Here is a 16,932-nt window from a genome sequence, read left to right on the forward strand (position 1 = left end):
AAAGCATATACCACCACCACCACCACCACCACCACCACATGTGTCTCAGGTGTTGCCAGCATGTCTCAGTGTATATCACAGCTATCCACTTAGTTATCTCCCTCAACAGTCAGCAGCAGGACTTGACTGACTGTATCTCTAGAACAGAACCATTGTTCTCATGGGCAGGGCCTGCCTCAACTGTGGCACATGATGACCACACAGATGGGACTGTGTTCACAGGAGGGAGTCAACTGAGTTAGAAAGGGCTGCATATCTGGTGGCTTCTTTAGCACTTACATTAGTCCTTGAATCTTAGAGCTTTTTCTTTGCTTAGGAATAGGGGAGTCTCCAGGAGGCTCCATTAAAATATTGTATGGCATGAATCCAGACAAAATCCCCAGAAGCTTTGGCAGGTACCAGCACTGCAAAAACAAGAGTACTGTTGAGTACCCTCATGTGGAAGGCAAGAGGAGGGGAGCCTGAGATGAAGCGGGAACTTGAGAGGAAGGGAAAAGTCTGATATGGGGAGAGACTCCGACCTGGGAGGAAGAAACTTTGAGAAAGGGACCCTGAGAGGAGGGGGGAGGAGTCTGAGATGGGGGAAGGGACCTGAGAAGAAGTGGGCCTGAGAAAAAGGATCTCAGCAAAAACTAGAACCTAAAAGACCAAGAGCACCAAGTAGGCATCTCCATTACCTACAACATGTGTTGCTCATTCTTACATACATAAAATCAAACGCTCAACTACATAAAAATAGAGAATAAATAAATAAAATATCAGAATGTTTTCATTTCTGCCAGGCTGGTAAACCAAGGCAGAAGCGGGAAGCCTGAGAGGAGAAGTCTGGACTGAGTGGAGGAGGGCTGGGGTGGGAGCACAGTCCCTAACCAGCTGCCTGCAGCCTGGTGGCCTGTTAGAGTGGTGCTGCGCTGTTCTTCTGAGGGTTCTAGGACCCCAGCCTGTTCTCCAAGGGCAGCAGCAGAGCTTCTTCCCAAGTGAGACCTGGACTGGCAAGGAAGGCTGCATAGTCACCAAGTGTTCTCAGCGTGTTTGCATGCCTCTGCTTCATAAGAAGCCGCTGACACATCCCACTGGTGCCTGCACTCATGACCTTTCTGTCTCCTTTTTCCTCCAGTCGTGCCAGGCTGACCTCGTGAAGGACAACGGTCACAAGTACTTCCTTTCCGTCTTGGCAGACCCCTATATGCCAGTAAGGACTGAGCCACGCTTCTCTCAGACCATGGGATTGCCTCTACTCATACACTAGGTGTTGCCCTTCCTCTCTGAGGGCCAGGTAGAGAGGTGCTCCACAGTTACACGTGAACAGCCACTTAGTGCCCACACTGCACACTGCTCCATTTCCTCCTGCCTCAAGCGAATCTGGTCTTCCTGTGCCAGTCGGTCAGCTGCTGTTGCACACCTCTGCCCAGCAGTGGCATCTCCATTACCTAGAACCTGCACCTTGAACAGACGGACAAATGGATGAAAACCTGTATGTCTATAGTATGGTGCTTCAGTATGGTGCTGATGTTGACATGCTTTACTGAAGGAAGGAAGAAATTGTTTGAAAGTTTGAGTTTCATATATAATTTTTTATTATATTGTTTTAAAAATTAGCTGGGTAGTGGTAGCATATGCTTGTAATCCCAGCACTTGGGAGGCAGAGTCAGGCAGATCTCTGAGTTCAAGGCCAGCCTGGGCTACAGATCGAGATCCAAGACAGGCACCAAAACTACACAGAGAAACCCTGTCTCGAAAAAACCTAAACAAATAAAAATTAGATAGCATGAATAGGATATACAGTAGTTTTCTCATAATATTTTATTAGCAGTTTTTTTAAATCTCTCGCTCCCTCCTGCTGCTGAGCATAGTAGTGCAGATAGAACAACCATCCTGAGTCACTCTTTCATAGAGCTTACTTGCCAGAACATTTAAGTACAGCAGCATATTTGCACTCTGAGGTGGTGCCTATATGAAGAACTTTTATATGTAAATTCTTCCTCTGACTGTTTGTTTGTTTTAACTAAGCACAGAACAGAGATGAGAACTCCCGGAAAAGGGTATGAGACCATGCAGTAAGGGTGTTGAGGACGGCTGGATAAGGCAGTTTGGTTTAACCATGCCTGTCAGCCACTTCATTTTCTCAGAAACAGCTTTCTGCTGCTACAAGAAAACAGTCTGCTTTTACTACCGTTAAATAAACAGATCTTAAGGAAAACAATGGAAGAAGAGCAGCCCCACCCCACCCATCCCCATGAGAAAACACGGGAGATGATGATCATAGGGCAGACACAGCCAGGAAGAGATCAGTGGAGACGCCGCCTAAAAAGAAAGCAAAAGCATGAAATGGGGGTGTGGGTGAGGGTGGCCACTTCTGCTGATGTCACTCCAGAGCACTGCAGGAGAGGCAAAGGAGGGCAGCATCTGAACAGACAGTGGCTGGAACTTGGAGAACTGGAGAAAGAAATGCACAGTGAACCCTGGGACAATTAAATAAATTCACACAGACACAGCACAGTCAAAGTAACAAGGACCAGAAGCATAAAGAAAATCCCCAAAGCAACCAGAACCCAGAAAAGGCAGACAGCAGCTGCAGTGGTAGCTCATGGCAGTGACAACAAAGGATGGTGTTGGCCCTTCCAGCAATTGCTGGATAGAGTTCCCTGCTGAGTTATACTGCTCTGCAGAAGGGGGAAGTGCAAACATTTTATGACAAAGAGTGATGAAAGCTAGTGGCCTGGTCTCTGTTACCGTGAACTCAAGAGACATTACCATAGGAAAGCAGCAGAAAGCAAGGGCAGTGGCCAGATAGTGGTGGTGTAAAGACAGAGAACTGTAAATTAGAGGCTCCGGGTAAGAAGGATATTGGGTGGAAGAAACTCCCAGGAGCCTGGCAGCAATCCCAGAGGAATACAGGATTAGACTCTTGATGTGCATGTGGAAAGGTGAGACACCATGAAGAAGTCATAATGGACTGTTGGATTTCCAAACACAGAGAAGAGGAAACTCAAAGGAAAATTGATCTGTCCAGTAGAAGACCAGAATTGAAGCAAAGATTACTGCATTCATCCAGGTGTGGTGGCACATGCCTTTAATCCCAACACTCGGGAGGCAGAGGCAGGCAGAGCTCTCTGAGTTCAAGGCCAGCCTGGTCTACAAAAACAAAACAAAAGAGTGCTACATACTACCAGTGTGCTTGACTAAAGAACACAGGCTTACTGAGAACTACACAAAGGGGAAGCATGTTGGGCCTTTCAGACCATTGGTATCACCAACCACTTTATCTGCCATGACAGAGGACAGCGGAACAACCTGGGTATGTTCTGTGGCATTAGCATCCAAGGGAGGAGCCAGTCTGTGCTTGTAGACCTTTAAGAATGCCTCAGCACAAAGGCCAGTGCACGCTGCTTTCATCACATGCTAGACAAGTGCTAAAGACAGAAGGTGCTCAGTGCTTGGAGAAAGGTGAGTCTACTGTGAGGGTGCACAGCCACGGCGCGTTTTTGTCTTCCAGGCTGAACATAGGACCATGACGGCCTTCATTCTTGCTGTAATCGTCAACAGCTACACCACAGGGCAAGTAAGTATCACGGCAGCCCCAGCCCCCTGAGCTGCAGGAACGGCAGAAGAGTGACTTGTCTCAATGTAGATCCCGTTTGCGGAGGGAGCCTTCAGGTCCCAGGGGTAGACAGTGTTAGGGCACTAGCCCTTTAGCTTACCATTGCAGGACAAATCTGAATTGGCAAGATTTACAATGAGACAGTGTAGTGTCAGGCTGCCCCAGCCCTGGGTACAAGGGCAGAGGACCACTTACCTGTGTTCTGTGTCCAGGAAGCCTGCCTGCAGGGGAACCTGATTGCCATCTGCCTGGAGCAGCTCAGTGACCCGCACCCCTTGCTGCGCCAGTGGGTGGCCATTTGCCTGGGAAGAATCTGGCAGAATTTCGACTCTGCGAGGTGGTGTGGGGTAAGAGACAGCGCCCACGAGAAGCTCTACAGCCTCCTCTCCGACCCCATCCCTGAGGTGAGCTGTCCTTGGAAAAGTAGCTTCCATGTTGAGTCAGAGTATGGTAGGTGCTCTATACCAGAAGTCCCACCAGGGTTCTGTTTGTAAAGAGGGCATGCAGGACCAGTGTGCAGAAGCCTGCCCATACTCAAACATAACTGTGCATTCAGAATCTTTAGGGCTATGCACAGATCCCAAGAGATCTTGCTACAAAGTCACACATTTGACTCGTCACTCATACTAAGCCAGCTCTGTATGCAGTGGGGCAGCTACAAGCTGGCACAGCCTCAGCTAGCTCTAAGAAACAAGCTTGAATCATCCTGTACTGTACATCCCGTGGACCAGGGCCAGGTTATCACTCGACACAAAGACAGAGACAGACAGACACACACACCAGTCAAGGCCTTGTACCTCATGGCTTGGTGCAGGCTAAAGAAGGTATTGGGCACTGCCTTTTCCCTTTAGGACAAGGCCATTTGCTGCCAGTCCCGTGTCCAGTATGTTCTGGCAACCTGGAGGGAGAGATGGACTCTAACCCCAGTGAGCACCCACCTACCTCCTTGCCTGCTGAGTCAGCTCAGAGCCTATAAGGGTCCCAGAGAACATGATTTTGAGATAATAAGGAGCAGAAAAGCTGGGATAGGATGAAGAGGTCAAGGCCAGCAGAGGCAGGCCATGGAGCTTACAGAGATGGCCACAAGTTGTGCTGAGCCTCCCAGACCCACAGTCACCAGTATCTGAGATAATCAAGAGGTAGTCGCAAGCACAACTATTCCTCACCTGAGGTCAGCTGGGCCCCTGGAACTGCTCAGCTCAAGTCATCTGTAGGCTCCAATACAGCGGAAACTATAAAAAGGGTACTGTGCCCCTGAACATGGAGAGCAGTATCTGAGATGGGAAGAACAAGTGCAGCCCTAAACCATGAGCGTTGTTTAGAAGGATGTCACCAGCTCAGGAGAGCAAATGGAGCTCATTATGTCTTTGGAATAGGCTGGGTGCATACCCAGGTTTTATCACTTTGAACAAGGCTTCACATTCAGCGGGTGGAAAACCAGGCAGAGTCTCCAAGGGAAGGTTGAATGCAACTGCTTCTTAATCCATCTGTCCATGAGCCAGACACGTTATTGTCTTCCAGTACAGCTGTGAGATCATTGCAGTCCACTTACTTCTGTCACACATCAGGGAGACCACAGTGGACATGGACCATCCCACAGAGTGACTTGAGACTGTCGGATATTTCTGCTGTGCCCATTTATATTTTTAAATGACTAGCCCAGCGACACGAATAGAGTGTGGACCATACAGGGGCCTTCACTCTGCTGAAGAAGAGACACACCCACAGCATGCAGCTATGGCATCAGAAGTATTGCTTGGAACTATGGGGGCCTTGTCAGGGCCTTGGCTTCTCAGCTAAGAAAGTACAGAGAGAAGGAAGCAATGGGCTCTGATGGCATGCAGAGTGGCGAGGAGAAGGTGGCTAAACTCTGGTTAGGGCAGCAAGTGGTGGGAGTGTCTTTGGGGTGAGGCCTGTCTGATCTAGAACTTCCCTCTGGCTTGCCTCCTGCTAATTACAGAGCTGAGCATCTGGTTCTTTTCCCTGAGTTGCTGATGCATGTGGCATGTTGCCTCCCGTGTCCTGTGTGTTTCTGAACTGAGAGCACAGGTGTGTGTTGTTGTCTGTGGCAGGCCCAGGTACTGTCTTCATTCTGGGAGGGTAGGACATTGGAGGCTCAGACATCATTCTGGGTCACTAGAATACTTCACACACAGGTGACAAAACTATCTTTTGTAGCGGGGAGACCCAGTTATAGAGTGTTTGAATCTCAGTGGGAGTAGGGGACCCTGCTATCATTTTAGAAATGATCACTGTGTATTTGTTAATAAGCCAAGGGTCCAAGCAGCCGTGAGGGATTGTCCATTAGGTGGACAGTACAGTCCTGGCTATAGCTTAAAGGGCAATTCTGAATTGCCTGTGTATATATCATGACAGATTTTGGCTAAATTCTTGAGAAATCAGTGCCATATGTCCCCAAACATGCCAGGGACAAGTCAATGCCCATCTTTCTTGTCTCAGGCCCTCTTGTGGCCTTGGAGAGCCCTGAGAAAGTTAGGTCTCAACATCTGTTGTTGAGACCTTTGCAGAAAATCCTAAAATGAACTTGCCAAGAAATCTTGAAATTGTCCAGGGAGGACACTCATACTATAGCAGGAGGCCCATTCCCTGTCTTTAAGATGTGTTACCCACTCAGGCCCAAATTCTGCCTCATCTACCCATTAGAGACAGCCCTGCCTTCCCTTGCCCTGCCAAGGGAACTCCATATCTGGATGTCCCAGGAAAAGAATATGGTTCTGTTGGGGACAGCCCCTGGAATGCAGTCACAGAGAGCAGCATTGACCATGTGAGCCACCAACACCACCTCCAACCGCCCAGCACCTTCATAACTGCTGACAGGCATCCATGAGAAACCTTTGAACAAACCAGTGTCACCAGGCCCCAAGACACAAGGCAATAGTTCTTCATGTCCACCCAAGTCTGCATTGAAATAGTCTAGTGAGTTTTTCCTAACTGGAAGATGAGCTTGCTTTTCTCTGTCCTCGAGGCTTAGTTTCTCTGAAACTCAGCCGCTACCTGGGTGAGTCATAATGCAGACTGAAGGACCTTAGGCTGCACAGGCTGACAGTGGCCATGCCTATCTCTGGAGCTCTGTGTGTGGCTCTCTGGATGGCAGTGGCTCATAGCCTGGGTGGAGCCCGAGAGTCACATGCCTTCCTACTCAATCAGCCTGCACTTTCGGGCAGGCCTCTGACCTTACTCACTGCCTCACATCACTGACTGCTCCACAGCCATCTCTCACTGTGGGACAGTCCAGGATTGTTGCACATTGTTTTCTCCAGCCCTGTGCAGGATGCTTCACGTTGCTCATCATAGAGAGGAGGACACTGGCTCCCCAAGGTTAGCTTCTTTTCCCAAGGTCACATGGCCTTGGGGCTAAGCTGAGCTGAGGCCCCTGGGTACCATGGCCAGCCCAGTACTGTTTTCCTCACTGCCACTGTACCCTAGGACTTTACCCTTTCTGGTTTTCATTTAGCTTCTGTCTCAGAACGGGCCATACCTTCTCCACTTGACACAACCTCCCCTCCATGGCTTAGTCCAGTTCACCTTCCCCCAGATCAGCTCTGGACCAATCTTCTCCAGAACACCTTTGTCTCCTCCAACTCTGTAATCAAAAGTCCACTGTACAAGTCAGTCTACAGACTGTCGAAGAAACTGTTTCCTCCTCCACAGCCTGGTCATCCCTGAACTGGGGCTATGCTGCCTCCGCCTTTGGCTCCTGGACTTCCCACACACACCCTTTCTGCTTATCAATACCAGTGTAGCTCTGGGCCTGGAGCATCGTACAGTGTTTGTGAAACTGCATTAAGCTGAACTTCTGTGAACTGAATTGAATTAACTTGCAGACAGCTTGGGCAGAAATGCAGGTGGCAGACACGCCAGCTGTGGGTGTGACTCTGATAGCCTGTCTCCTGCCCTGCAGGTCCGATGTGCGGCTGTGTTTGCCCTTGGCACCTTTGTGGGAAACTCTGCTGAAAGGACCGACCACTCTACCACCATCGACCACAATGTGGCCATGATGCTGGCCCAGCTGATCAATGATGGGAGTCCCATGGTCCGAAAGGTATGTGGGTGCCAGCTCAATATTGGAAGCAGAGGCCTACAAGCTGAGCCAGCCCAGAGGGCCTCACATCCCACCTTTGTGCATTATTTGCTCCAAAAGGTTCATACCTCCATAAAGAGACATTCCACATCCTCCCTAGCCAACAAGAGCCTTTGAGGGAAACGCTCTGGTTTCCTGATGGACCTGGTAAACATGGAAGCTGCTCCTAAAGCAGAAATAGATATGAGATGGACAGTCAGGCAAACTGCCATAGTGACAATGATGCCTGTGCTGTCACTGAGAGCCACTGGACTTCCTGCGCAGCATTTCTTTTGTTTTCTTTTTGTTTTTGTTGTTGTTTGAGACAGGATTTCTCTGTGTTGCCCTGGCTGTCCTGGAACTTACTCTGTAGACCAGGCTGGTCTCAAACTCAGAGATCCACCTGCCTGTGCCTCCCAAGAGGATTAAAGACATGCACCACTGCTGCCTGGCTTTTTTTTCTTTTTTTATGATTTTTTTTCTTTTTTATTTTATATGTATTGGTGTTCTGCCTGCATGTGTGTCTGTGTGAGGGTGTTGGAACTCTTGGAACTGGAGATATAGACAGTTGTGAGCTGTCATCTGGATGCTGGGAATTGGATCCTCTGGAAGAGCAGTCAGTGCTTGTAACTGCTGAGCCATCTCTCCAGCCCCCTCCTCAGTATTTCTGAGCATCAGTGTTTGGTTCCCCTTGATGATGGACTCCTGGGAAGTTGACCATGGATTATCTTTCTGAAGAGCAGCTGCATGGCTAGCTTGAGAGTGACATGATCTGAACACTGTTACTTCAGCAGTCTCAAAATGCAGGGGGCACATCCATCTCTGGGCCCTTCTGAAACTGACCCAAGTCACTCCCATGCCCTCGTCTCCTTATGAGATCTTAAAAATGTATAGTGAGAAGCCTGGCGTGGTGGCACACGCCTCTAATCCCAGCACTTGGGAGGCAGAGACAGGCAGATCTCATTTGAGGCCAACGTAGTCTACATAATGAGTTCCAGGCCAGCCAAGGCTATAGTGAGACCCTGTGCTTTAAAAAAAAAAAAAAAAAATAGTTTGCTGAAGTCTGTGGGGTCCCTTGTTATTGCTTCTTCTGTTGCTTTTCTGTCCTGGTCAACAGCCTTTCTGGACCTGCTTCCTTCAGCCTGTCCCCAGTTCTTCCCATTCAGTCCTCACAAGTAGACACAGCTGGTAAAAGTAAACAGTGTTTTGTTTTTGGCTTTTTGTTTTAATTGTCTGTTAAGATTCTTTCCAAAGTATAGAAAGCTTTCTCCTTTCCAAAAATAATTTATAAATAGAAAGAATGGTAACTAAAATGTCCGGAGACCTGGTATCAGGAGAAGGGTGGTTCTGACACCCACAGGAATGTGCCCTGTGTCTGCTTCTGCTGTGCTTTCTTGATGTCCCTTTTAGGAACTCAGCCCTTGATTCTAGAAGGTTCCAGTGTGCCTCACCTCATCATTGTAGACTATGTGATTCTCAGTAGCCTGCAAGTGTGCATACTATCCCATCTCCTAGAGACAGAATACTGTGTCAGGCTCTGAAAATGTCACAGGAGTTAGCAGATGTTCCCAGGTGAGGAGCATAGGAAAGGAAGTGTTCCTCTCTGTACCATTTATCCATTCCTGAGCTTGGCTTGCAAGCTCTGCCTTGCCCTAGACTCTGGGTGTTGAAGTTGATGACAGCCTATCATATAGTCTGGCTGAACATGCAGATAAGCCACATTTGGATGAAAGCTGCTTCAGAGGGTGGCTGGGAGTCCTAGAGCATGTCACAGGGCTGGACCCCGCTGTGTAGTGGGGATTGAGTCACCAAGGGGCATCTTGTACCCAGGTAGTGGAGAGTGTGTAACAAGAACCAGGGAACCAGGGGAACTGCAGGGAGGAGCTGGTTCAAAGGCTGAGGGTCACTGGGGCATGCCATGCTCAGGGGTGGGCAGCAAGAGGAAGGCTGGGAATGGGGACACTTAGTCTTGTGTGTCAGAGCTGCCTTCTCTGAAAGTGCTTGAGCTCTTGCAAACCTGCAGTAGCAGTTTGTTCTTGGGCTTCCTCAAGTGTTGGGTTCTACTTTGGGCCCTTAGGTGACTTCCCCATGGGAAACCTGCATCCTAATAGGAGACTCGGCCACTCATAGGCCAAGTAGATATGTTGACATAATGAAGTGTGGGGAATGGGACAAGTCAGAGAAAAGAGACGGTTTCGGTGAAGAGGCAAAACCAGCAATGCCAAGGTACCAGCTAAGAATGACAGGCCGGGCTGGAGAGACGGCTCAGAGGTCAAGAGCACCGGCTGCTCTTCCAGAGGACCTGGGTTCGGTTCCCAGCACCACATGGTGCCTCACAGACATCTGTAATTGGATCTGATGCCCTCTTCTGGCCTGCAGGCATACATAAATAAATGCGTAAATAAATCTTAAGAACAAAACACATCAGGTAGGAAGACAGCTCAGTGAGTAAGAACACTTGCTACACATGCTTGGGGACCTGCATTTAAATCCCTAGCACCCACATAAAAAGCCGGCTATGAGCCAGGCGGCGGTGGCACACGCCTTTAATCCCAGCACTCGGGAGGCAGAGCCAGGCGGATCTCTGTGAGTTTGAGGCCAGCCTGGTCTCCAAAGCGAGTTCCAGGAAAGGCGCAAAGCTACACAGAAAAACCCTGTCTCAAAAAACCAAAAAAAAAAAAAAAAAAAAAATAGCCAGCTATGGCAGTGAGCACCCATAATCTCAGTACTGGAAGGGATGTAGGCAGTCTAGCCAATCAGGAAGTTCCAGGATCAGTGACAGACTGTTTCAAATAAAATAGAGAATGATAGAGGAAGATACCTAACATCAGCCTTTGGCTTCCACATGCATGAGCACACATGTGAACATGTGCACACACGTGAGCATGTACACACACAGAATAAATAGATATCGGGTCAGAAGATACACAGATAGATATGTGTATCTTCTGGTACATAGTGCTCTAAGGGACACACATGGGAACAAGCTAGCTAGAACTAGCACCCTGGAGCCACTGAGGATGTTGGTTTGGAGCCCAGAATTGGTCTCTCCCTCTTCTTACACCGTGGTATCTCCTAGCTTTGGGCCTGAGGGTGTGGCTGTGGCTGTGAATATAGCCATAAGCATATCCCAGTTTGGAAGGAGCTACTGGCTCAGCAGCCCAGGAGAATGCGAGAAAGAAGGGTCAGGGTCAGTGGTCCATAAGGTGATACACACTTGGTGTAAAAAGATTACTACCTCTTGGGCTGTGAAGATGGCTCGGCTGCTAAAGATCTTAGTGTAATCTTGAGGACCAGAGTTTGGGTTCCCAGAATGCATGTAAGCGTTGTGTAGGCATGGTGGTCTGTATTCTGCAGATGAGAACAGGGGAGCCTGGGAGCAAGCTAGCCACACTGACTCTACCTGACTGTATGACGTAGAAGGAGAGTGAACAAGAAAGACATCTGGCAGTTAGGGAAAAGTGCATGCTAAGGCCCTGGGTTCGATCCTCAGCTCCGCAAAGGGGGGGAAAATAGACATCTGATGTCAGCCTCTAGTCTTCAGTTCCACGTACATACAAATACACATGTACACCACACATTCAGGAAAAGAAAGGTCATCCCTGTTCTACATTACTACATTAATAGTAGAATAAGCCAGGCATGGCGGCATATGACTTTAATCCCAGCACTTAGAAGGCAAAGACGGGATCTCTTCGATGTATGTGAGGGCAGAGGGGGAGGGGTTGCTGGAAAGATGTCTCAGAGCTTAAGAGCATTTGCTGCTCTTGCAGAGGACCTGAGTTTGGTTCCCAGAACCCACATCAGGTGGTTCACAGTTGCATACAGCTCTAGTTCCAGGGGATTCTAACACCTCTGCCCCTCTCACCCACACTAATGTACACGTGGCTCAAGCAAACAAACTCCTGATTAAAAATGAAATGATCTTTTAGAAGAGAGAAGCACACTTCTTGTGGAGGTTTTGACAATAGCAAGGTAAGTTTTAGTTTGCTGTGTCTTTAATGAGATGATTTTGCAGAATTTAAAAGTCAGCAAATTCATAGCCACTTCCCAGGTTACTGTGAACTTCAACCTGTCCATAAAGGGCAACAATGAGCAGGCTGAAGGTGATCAGGCCACTCCACCTTGCCTGGCAGGGCCTGAAAAGGGATGTAGATTGTGACCAGAGTGTCCCTGTGGGGCATTTTCCTGGGGCTCCCACTGTCCAGATACTTTATATGGAATAAGGTAGATCCACAGAGCAGCTCCCAGCTGCACACCTTCTTCGGCCATGTGTTTGGCAGAAAGTGTCAGAGCTACTGCCATGGGTGTGGAGATCAGGGTCCTACTGGGAAGCCTAGTAGAATGGGAATGTGCCCATTTGCGCAGAGTAGAAGAGTTCAGCAATGCAGAGTACAGTGGTGTCTTCCACAGCCCATCCCAGGACCATGAAGCAGTCCCCACTGTTCACCAGTGGGTGTATGAAGCAAGGTACTGAATACACAACCTGGCATTGTTCATACTCTAGGCTAGATCCCTTGGGCAGACTGTTTATGTTCTGGATGAAACAGAGAACATTCAGTATGTGCATTCTACCATCAAAGGGTTGCTCTATGCCTTTGTCTTTACTAGGCATAGTAAGGACACTCCAGGTGTGAGTTGCATTCCTGACCTTTCCTTAAGTGACAAGCTCACCCTTGATGGCCTTCTGTGAGCCAAAGTGCTGAGGCCTAGGTCTGAATTAACCATCAGGGGCAACACCAGTTTCTTCTATGTTGTATGGAGTGAAGGGGGAGTATGAACTTTCTGGAGAAAAGTACAGATTCTTTTTCCCCAGAGGACGCAGTGGATACCAGCTTGTGATGTCTGTCTAGGAAACTTTTATCCCTTGCGCGGGTAAAGAGGATTGGCTCCATGGTGATGGGTCAGGTAGCTTCAGGGGACCACAAGCCTCAGGTTGACAGTTGAAGACTCAGTGGGCTCTCAACCTTGGTCTAGCCTGCCTCAGCATCTGATGATGACCAAGGGGCCGGTAGAGACCAGTGCGAAGCCTCTGGCCTGAGCAACATGACTTATGGTTCCCTGGGCACAATTGGGAAGCTGTAGCAGGTCTGAATGCAGAGCAGCTCAACATCACATTTCATGGTGAGCTCAAGGTTTGGAGGGCACACAGTTATAGTGAGCCATTGGAGAAAGCAGCCTGGAGCTAGGGGAAAGGGGGGAGCAAGGAAGTGTGGACAGTTGAGGTGAGAGACAACACCCAAGGAGGCCTGGCAGCACCTGTCTATAGCCCACTAATCAGCTCAGGGCAGCCTCAGGGCCTAGCTCCCTATAGCACACAGGGGTCTCTCTGGCAGACCTCGGTTCTCTACAAGTGTCTCTGTCTTTACAGAGAGCAGTGCTCGTGTTCACAAGTCTATATTCCGTCTCGTTTCCTTTTGGCTCTGTCTCCGAGCATTTAAGTTGTAGTGCTAAACTATCATAAACTACATGTAAACCCTGTCTTCTCTGATTCAGGCACTTAGGCCTCACTGTCGTGTTTTAATTCAAGGACTTTTCTCATTCCCTCACAGGGTCTGGAACCTACTATAGCTGAGAAAGCTTCTTGCTCGCTGTAAAGAATGCTTCAGCTTGTCAACTGTGCCCACCAGTCCCTAGAGTGGGATCAAAAAAGGCAATTTTGGCCAGGGTCACAAGCCTAATTAATCCAGGCATGTGGGATTCACGTTATGGCTTCAGAAAGTCTTGGATTGATAATTCCTGCCTAGCAGTGAGTGAACAGACTAAGTCAAGTGTGCCTGACAGCTGGAGACAACATTCAACAGCCTGCTGCCTTCACAGCCCCAAGCTTCCTCTGGACTTGCCCTTCCTGGGTTGTGAGGCTGAGTGAGCCTTGCTCTGACGCTTCGTTTCCTAGGGTCATGTTAGGTATTAATTAGTTTGCAGACCTGCTGTCCAGTCTCTTTCCTGCCTCCATGGACATAATTGTCCCTTCTTCCTTTCGCAGGAGCTGGTGGTGGCTCTGAGTCACCTTGTAGTTCAATATGAGAGCAATTTCTGCACTGTGGCCCTGCAGTTCATGGAAGAAGAAAAGAACTACCCTTTGCCTTCTCCTGCAGCCACAGGTATAGCACACAGGGAGGGAGCCCAGGACCTCCTTCCTGGCCTTCACCAAACTGTCAGTGGTGTGGGTTAGGCCGGGTCTGAGCATGGCATTCTGATGCGCTTTGGGTAGTGCCTGCACTCCTGCTGTCTCAGGCCTTCAGAAGAACACAAGTACAGGAAAAGGGCTGTGCTTGACTCTCTTAGTCTTTTACCCCTTCTTACCTTTCTTGGAATTCAAATTTGGGGACATCTTGATAGATGGCAACCTCTTCAGTGGGGCATGCTGAAAAGAACATTAGCCGTCTTCCTGTGATGAGTAATTGAATCACATTGTTGTTGGCTTCGTGTTTCCATGAGTCATGTTAGGAAGCGCCTCATCTCACATTTGTCCTTTTCGCTGGAGAATAGTCATCTACCACGTTCCTATTTCATCACCCCTCCCTCCAGATCACAGTAGAGACTCGTGATCAATAGCAAAACATTCCTCCTCTCAGCCACTCGGGAAGGAAATGAAGCCTGAGCTTGCTGGGTAGAAACAGCCAGTAAGATGAGGGGCAGCTGCCAGCAGGCTGGGCTCCTGCCAGGCCCAGGGTCCTGGGCATCACTGTGTTGCTGCCTGTGCCACCAAATACCTGGAATGGCCTCAGAGCTACTCTTGCCCTTCTGGTCTATGCTGTCTTGTGATTTAATATACACAGGGCTACAAATAGTACCTTTGTCCCACTGAGTCCCGCATTCACCTTAGGTCAGTGACATGAAGGCCCTTCTACACTCAGTCTTGTCCCATGACACCAACTGTTCCTGTTGCCATGACTGCAGGCATCCACATGCCCCTGTCCTGAAACCCATTGCTAACTCTTTCCTTTCTCCCTCTTTCCTAGAGGGGGGAAGCTTGACCCCAGTTCGTGACAGCCCATGCACCCCCAGACTCCGTTCAGTGAGCTCCTATGGGAACATCCGAGCTGTCACCACAGCTAGGAACCTGAACAAATCTTTGCAGAATCTGAGCTTGACAGAAGAATGTAAGATGCCAGAAACTAGTATTTGGGGTGGGAAGGTTCAGCATGTTCTTTACAAGACATTTCTCTAAAATGCTATTGTGTCCATTGACCCCGCCTGCCCTCCAAAACATGGGCCCTGATATCCTGTGTGCCAGCATGACAACTGGCCAACTGTTCCTGAATCAGAATCTTCCTTCCAGACATGGGCATAGCAAAGACCTGGTTCAGCACCCAGATCAGTCAGGGTCACGATATAGACCTTTTACCATCAGGCCAGGGCTTGACTGTTCAGGATCTGTTCCAGGAAAGGGGGCCCACCAGTTTGTGCACACACATGTCCATTAGTATGCTCATGTGTGTATGCATGTGCCCAGTGTGAAGAAAGCTCACATTTCAGTCAGACAGGCCATTAACAGTAAGACCCTGACCTCCTGCCTGTCATATTCCGGCCAGCGGGCAGCTCAGTGGCCTTCTCCCCTGGGAACCTCAGCACCAGCAGTAGCGCCAGCAGCACCTTGGGAAGCCCTGAGAATGAGGAGTACATCCTGTCCTTTGAGACCATCGACAAGATGCGGCGTGTGAGCTCCTACTCGGCACTCAACTCCCTCATAGGTGAGTCCCCATCCTCATCCTTCTTTGCTGCCTACGCGTCTTCCCCTGCCACAGGTTTGCTCTACCCCAAAACAGCACACATCTTTATTTGGTCAGATAAATAAGCCAAAACTATCTCCATTGGAAGCAAAAGAATAGGAATTAACTGGAGCTTGAAGAAGTGAGAACATTTTGCAATGGGATGGTATTTTACAGGCTGGTCCAGGGATATGTGAGCTTGCTGGCTTTGTTGGGCAGGAAGGCTGCCAGATGAGTCCATCTGTCTTTCTTTGCATTCTTGGTGTGTGCTAGGCCCTGGCAGTGTAGAGCAGTGGCTCTCAGCTAAGACAGCCTGCTTATCACAACAAAGGATGATGTGGGGTGTACCAGGTTTCTAGTGGGCAAAGCAGGGGTGCTGTTCACTGCCCCTAGTGCCCAGAATAGCCCCATAGTAAGCAGGGGGAGGTCAAGGCAGAGAGTGTCACTCACCCTAAAGGGCCTTCAATGCCCAACTGCTGAAATTCCAAGCCTAGCAGCTTGACTCTTCATTGCCTAGAAATTGGGGTTTAATGGCCAGTATTCTCTCTTATTCTGCCATGAGTGATAACCCCTGGACTTAACTGACGTTGCACAGGAAATGAGAATCAGCTCCTGCCATCAGTCTACAGAGGATATATCATTGTGGATTTCTGGGGACTTCTCCAGCACTCTGCCTATTCCTGTTCTCATGTAGTCTTCATTTATCATGGTCTGTTATTCCTTGTTCTCCCTTTCTGTTCTTGATCCAGCTGGGATCTCCTGCTCCCTTAAGCTCTCTTTCCCCCGAACCTTGCCCTTCATTACTCCCACTATCGTCCAGGTTGTTCATGTAGATCTCATCCATTTCTCTGTCATTGGGCGATCCCTGTGTCTTTCCTAGGGTCCCGTTTTCTAGGTAGCCTCCCTGGAGTTGTGAGTAACAGTCTAGTCATCTTTGTTTTATATCTAGTATCCTACTATGTGAGTACATACCATGTTTGTCCATCTGAGTCTGGGTTACCTCACTCAGGTTGCTTTTTTTTTTTTTTCCTAGATACATCCATTTGCCTGCAAACCTCATGATGTCGTTGTTTTTCTCTACTGAGTAGTACTCCATTGTGTATATGTACCATATTTTCTTTATCCATTCTTCAATTGAAGGGCATCTAGGTTGTTTCCAGGTTCTGGCTATTACAAACAATGCTGATAAGAACGTAGCTGATTTTTTTTTTTTTTTTTTGCTGTATACCTGTGCTCATTCTCAGACCGTGAAATTGAATTGTAAGCCCTAAGTAGACCATATTTCTCTTGTAGTTCAGTAGTCATCTTGGTGAGACCATATGTGACATGCACAGTGTAGCCTTGGGCCCTGAAATCTTCCTTAGGCTCAAGTGCTAGGAGCCAGGGCCTTGTCACAGGGCCAGCTCAGCCTGCTTCTTGCTCTGATTAAGTGAATACCAGCTTTGCCTTCAGTTTTGATCTTAGAGATGGAAGGGTTAAGAAATCATGTTTTGTTAGGGCCACAACAGATGGTACAGAGCAGCTCCTATAGAGGA

General features: G+C 48.7%; 1 protein-coding gene across 1 annotated transcript in view; it reads left to right on the plus strand.

The window, feature by feature from the left end:
* Positions 1-16,932, plus strand: part of Rptor (regulatory associated protein of MTOR complex 1) — a 349,556-nt gene that overhangs the window by 285,216 nt on the left and 47,408 nt on the right. The window contains exons 14-20 of the mRNA XM_036195340.1: positions 1,118-1,192; positions 3,497-3,562; positions 3,814-4,005; positions 7,524-7,664; positions 13,669-13,786; positions 14,648-14,788; positions 15,221-15,379. Coding sequence (XP_036051233.1) covers positions 1,118-1,192; positions 3,497-3,562; positions 3,814-4,005; positions 7,524-7,664; positions 13,669-13,786; positions 14,648-14,788; positions 15,221-15,379 — 892 coding nt within the window. The remainder of the gene's footprint in view (positions 1-1,117; positions 1,193-3,496; positions 3,563-3,813; positions 4,006-7,523; positions 7,665-13,668; positions 13,787-14,647; positions 14,789-15,220; positions 15,380-16,932) is intronic.

The sequence above is a fragment of the Onychomys torridus genome, chromosome 8, assembly GCF_903995425.1.
Source record: "Onychomys torridus chromosome 8, mOncTor1.1, whole genome shotgun sequence".
Classification (NCBI taxonomy): domain Eukaryota; kingdom Metazoa; phylum Chordata; class Mammalia; order Rodentia; family Cricetidae; genus Onychomys; species Onychomys torridus.